The 5310-nt window shown below is 46.7% G+C and overlaps 1 protein-coding gene across 1 annotated transcript in view; it reads left to right on the top strand.

Annotated features, from left to right (window-relative positions):
- The window catches only part of PYGB (glycogen phosphorylase B), a 61865-nt gene that overhangs the window by 16273 nt on the left and 40282 nt on the right, over positions 1-5310 (top strand). Inside the window, exon 2 of the mRNA XM_017862537.1 lies at positions 2144-2245. Within this exon, the coding sequence (XP_017718026.1) occupies positions 2144-2245 (102 nt within the window). The remainder of the gene's footprint in view (positions 1-2143; positions 2246-5310) is intronic.

Below are 5310 nucleotides of genomic sequence, written 5' to 3'. Positions count from 1 at the left end.
TTTTTTTTTTTTTTTTTTTTTTTTTTTTGTAGAGATGGCCTTGAACTCCTTGACTCAAGATCCTCCCGCCTCAGCCTCCCGAAGTGCTGGAATTACAGGTGTGAGCCACCGTGCCTGGCCTCATCTATTACTTTCTTTGACAAGAGGTATATTAACATAAAATTCAGATACTATACAGTTCACCCCTTTAAAGCATACAGTTGGATATACTGGTTTCAGGATATTCACAGAGTTGTACTTCCATCACCACAATCAATTTTAAAACATTCTTCACCCCAAACAGAAACTCTAAGCCTTTTTTATCACCCACCAAAACCTCTAATCCCCTACCCTTAGGCAATTACCAATCCCCTTTTGGTTTCTTTAGATATGCCTGTTTTGGACATTTCAGATCAACGGATTCATAGAATGTGTGGTCTGTTGTGGCTGGCTGCTTCCGTTGAGCATGGTGTTTTTGAGGTTCCTTCATGTTGTAGGACATGAAGGACTGACATTTGGGTTGTTTCCACCTTTTGGCTATTATGTACAAGTGTTGGAGGGGACACGGGCCTTCATTTCTCTTGGGCGTGTATATACCTGGGAGTGGAATTGCTGGGCCAAATAGTAACTCTGTTTTTCACTTTTTGAGGAACTGCCAAACTCAAAAAGTGCTAGAATTAGAGATGTGAACCACTGCGCCTGGCTCATTGCAGCCTTGACCTCCCAGGCTCAAGCAGTCTTCCCACCTCAGCCTCCCTTGTAGCTGGGACCACAGGCATGCGCCACCACGCCTGGCTAACTTTTAAATTTTTTGTGGAGGGGGGTCTCATTTTGCTGCCCAGGTTGGTTTCATACTCCTGGCCTCCAGCAGTCCAAAGTGTATGAGCCATAGTAATTGTTTTATTAATTTTATTTTTGGAATGTTCGTTGCTAATGAACATTGGATAGTTATATTAATCATGAATAATTAATTAAAAACAATAAAGATAACTGATTTTGTGTTAGTCTTATATTCTGCTACCTTGCTGAATTCATTTATTAGTTCCAAAAGCCTGAATGTGGCTTAGATTTGTGACAATTTGTTGATCACTCCTTGTCTTTTATGACTTTACAAATTTGATGACTACTGGTCAGGTATTTTATAGAAAATTCCTCAGTTTGGGTTTGTCCGCTGTTTTCTCATGATTACACTGGGGTGCTGGTCAGCGTGCTCAGCGTCTCCGCTGTCAAGTTGCTGCCGTTTCCTTTCTGTGCTCCTCAGCGGGATGTCGCTACATCCAGCCCACCCTCAAGGTGGCAGACAGGGAAGTAAGCTCCTCCTGGAGTGAAGAATATCAGAAAGAGTTTGGCCCCTGGTTAAAACCACCACAGCAATTAGTAAATATTTCAGGGGAGATGTTGGCTGTGCAGATACCCTGTTAGTCCTTGGAGTTGTGCCCACAGATCTTATCATTCAGCCCTGGCTGCTGCAGGCCCATGGATGGCCATGAGAAGTACTTGGTAGAGAAAGTAGGGCACCTAGAACCCCGCTCAGGGCCCAGGAGGCACTGCATGGGTGGCCGCCCTTGCTACAACACCTCAGAGGCACAGAGCTGGCCCATGTGGCAACCCCAAGCCAGCCAGCCAGCAGGCATCGGCCAAGAGACTTCTGCTGGGGAACATGGATGCGTGCATTCAGCCGTCTCTGCTGGCGTTCATTGGGTGCTTCACGTGGGTGCTGGAAGTTGTGCTCAGGGCTTTACATTGAGTACTTGAAGACATGGCCTACATTACATCCGTGTTAGAGATGTGAAGTAACTTGCCCAAGGGCACATGTGTGGTAAGAGGCTGAGCTAAGTGCAGACCTGGGTGTGTCCAGTTCTGGGTGCCTTGGCCCTAACCACCAACCTGCCCTGCCTCCCCACACATCGTGGAAGTTAGTGTGCGTTCATCCAGGTGCTTGAGGGTCAGGGAAGAGACGGCCGTGTTGAGGAGGGATCTCCCAGGTGGGCTGCTATGGTGGGCTGCAGTCAGCAGGCTGCTTGACAGAGCAAGCCCAGTTTTTGTGCATGGGATTGACATAAATGAAATCCCGAGTGGGGGCTTCATGGGTCCTGTCATCTCTGTAACCTTCCTAAAGTGCAGAATGGAATGAGAAATGTGATTCTTTCTTCTGCTTCTTCAGCGCATTTATTATCTTTCCCTGGAATTCTACATGGGCCGCACGCTGCAGAACACGATGGTGAACCTGGGCCTTCAGAATGCCTGCGATGAAGCCATCTATCAGGTACGGGGCCTCGTGGCTGGGCTCCTGGGTGGCCCCTCGTGGTGCTTTGAGGTCTGAATCCATTTTCCCACGGAGGTGAGCCCTGATGTTAAGACTAGCAGCTATCTGGGAATCGGGAGACTTACAGCCTGTTCTCCCCTCCTGGAAGGAATGGGTTGGTGGGGCTGCTCTCTGTTTTTGAGAGGAGAAAGTGAGAATTGAATGGACCACAAGCATGAGGTTGAATTGGGATGCGAAGGTGTGGAGGTTCTAGAGGCCATCCCACACCCCACCCCACCTCGGGTGGATTTAGAGCACCGTACCAGTGGTTGGTATTATTCCATTTTGACTTCATCAAACTGTTAACCCACATCTGGTTTCCCTCCCTCCACTCCTGAGGTGACTTCCAGAGCTTACCCTAGTTGTCTAGTTGTAAAAGCGTCATTTCTCCCCTAAAAACAAAAACTGTCTTTCCTTGGGAGTCCGTCATTAGCACTTGCTCACTTTGAACTTAATCCTTTCATGGTTCCTTTGTGGTTTTAGAGCAGAGCAGCCATTGACTTCCTTGTCTGTCTTCGCTTCCCTTCCCAGCTGAGTCTCTAGAGTATAACCTTTTACCTGCGTATAGATGGGTGTCTTCATGGCAAGGCCACTCCACCTCAGCACCATGCCATCGCCTTTGCTTTGCTTGGGTTTGGATGTGGGTGGGAGGAGTGGGGAGGTTTCATTGGGGGCAAATGTCTTGCATGGCTGGGAGGCAGCTCAGCGTTGCCTGGGGCTCCGTCTCCCTGTGCAGGACGTCATGGCTGTGTCTGTGCACAACAAAATGCAACAAAAACTTTACTCCCCGTGTTCAAAATTAGCTAATGGCGCTGAAGGTTACCCTGGCAGGTGACATGTCATTTATATCTGTTTACAGACTGTTAACATTAGGACATGTCTGTAAGAAGTACAGAACATGCAATATCTTAGTCTTGTCTTTGGATTTTACCATTATAGAATGCATTTTATTTTTTGAAACATTTTATGCAGTTCTTACATATAGTAAAAATTTTAGGGAATAGTTTGCATCATAACTATGCAATATGTTTATAATTTTTATTCACAAAAAAATGAATGTTAATTATAGAAATTTAGAAATTGCAGGCAAGCATATATCCTTTTAAACTTTGTATACTTGATGGGAGGTTCCAAGATGGCCGAATAGAAACAGCTCCAGTCTACAGCTCCCAGCATGAGCGACACAGAAGACTGGTGATTTCTGCATTTCCAGTTGAGGTACCGGGTTCATCTCACTGGGACTTGTCGGACAGTGGCTGCAGGACAGTGGGTGCAGCCCACTGAGGGTGAGCCAAAGCAGGGCGAGGCATCGCCTCATCTGGGAAGTGCAAGTGGTCAGGGAATTCCCTTTCCTAGCCAAGCAAAGCTGTGACAGACAGCACCTGGAAAATTGGGTCACTCCCACCCCAATACTACGCTTTTCCAACGGTCTTAGCAAACGGCACACCAGGAGATTGTATCCCGCGCTGGACTGGAAGAGTCGCACGCCCACAGAGCCTCGCTCATTGCTGGCACAGCAGTCAGAGATCCAATTGCAAGGAGGCAGCGAGGCTGGGGAAGGGGCGTCCACCATTGCTGAGGCTTGAATAGGTAAACAAAGCCATTGGGAAGCTCAAACTGGGTGGAGCCCACCACAGCTCAAGGAAGCCTGCCTGCCTCTGTAGACTCCACCTCTGGGGGCAGGGCATAGCTGAACAAAAGGCAGCAGAAACTTCTACAGACTTAAATGTCCCTGTCTGACAGCTTTGAAGAGGAGTTTGAGATCTGAGAACAGACAGACTGCCTCCTTAAGTGTGTCCCTGACCCCCGAGTAGCCTAACTGGGAGACACCTCCCAGTAGGGGCTGACTGACACCTCACACGACCGGATGCCCCTCTGAGACAAAACTTCCAGAGGAAGGATCAGGCAGCAACATCTGCTGTTCTGCAGTATTCGCTGTTCTGCAGCCTTGCTGGTGATACCCAGGCAAACAGGGTCTGGAGTGGACCTCCAGCAGACTCCAACAGACCTGCAGCTGAGGGTCCTGACTGTTAGAAGGAAAACTAACAAACAGAAAGGACATCCACACCAAAATCCCATCTGTACGTCATCATCATCATCAAAGACCAAAGGTAGATAAAACCAAAAAGATGGGGAGAAACCAGAGCAGAAAAGCTGAAAATTCTAAAAATCAGAGGGCCTCTTTTCCTCCAAAGGAATGCAGCTCCTCACCAGCAATGGAACAAAGCTGGACAGAGAATGACTATTGAGTTGAGAGAAGAAGGCTTCAGGCGATCAGACTTCTCCGAGCTAAAGGAGGATGTTCGAACCCATTGCAAAGAAGCTAAAAACCTTGAAAAAAGATTACATGAATGGCTAACTAGAATAAACAGTGTAGAGAAGTCCTTAAATGACTTGATGGAGCTGAAAACCATGGCACGAGAACTACATGATGCCTGCACAAGCTTCAGTAGCCAATTCAATCAACTGGAAGAAAGGGTATCAGTGATTGAAGATCAAATGAATGAAACGAACTGAGAAGTTTAGAGAAAAAAGAGTAAAAAGAAATGAACAAAGCCTCCAAGAAATAATGGGACCATGTGAAAAGGCCAAATCTACTTTTGATTGGTGTAACTGAAAGTGACGGGGAGAATGGAACCAAGTTGGAAAACACTCTTCAGGATATCATCCAGGAGAACTTCCCCAACCTAGTAAGGCAGGCCAACACTCAGATTCAGGAAATATAGAGAATGCCACAAAGATACTCCTCGAGAAGAGCAACCCCAAGACACATAATTGTCAGATTTACCAAAGTTGAAATGAAGGAAAAAATGTTAAGGGCAGCCAGAGAGAAAGGTCAGGTTACCCACAAAGGGAAGCCCATCAGACTAACAAAAGATCTCTTGGCAGAAACTCTCCAAGCCAGAAGAGAGCGGGGGCCAGTATTCAACATTCTTAAAGAAAATAATTTTCAACCTAGAATTTCATATCCAGTCAAACTAAGCTTCCTAAGTGAAGGAGAAATAAAATCCTTTACAGACAAGCAA

Source organism: Rhinopithecus bieti, unplaced genomic scaffold (assembly GCF_001698545.2).
Source record: "Rhinopithecus bieti isolate Rb0 unplaced genomic scaffold, ASM169854v2 scaffold_56174, whole genome shotgun sequence".
In the NCBI taxonomy this organism is placed as follows: Eukaryota; Metazoa; Chordata; class Mammalia; order Primates; family Cercopithecidae; genus Rhinopithecus; species Rhinopithecus bieti.
The sequence above is the reverse complement of the archived record's forward strand: the minus strand, read 5'-3'. Positions and strand labels throughout refer to the sequence as shown.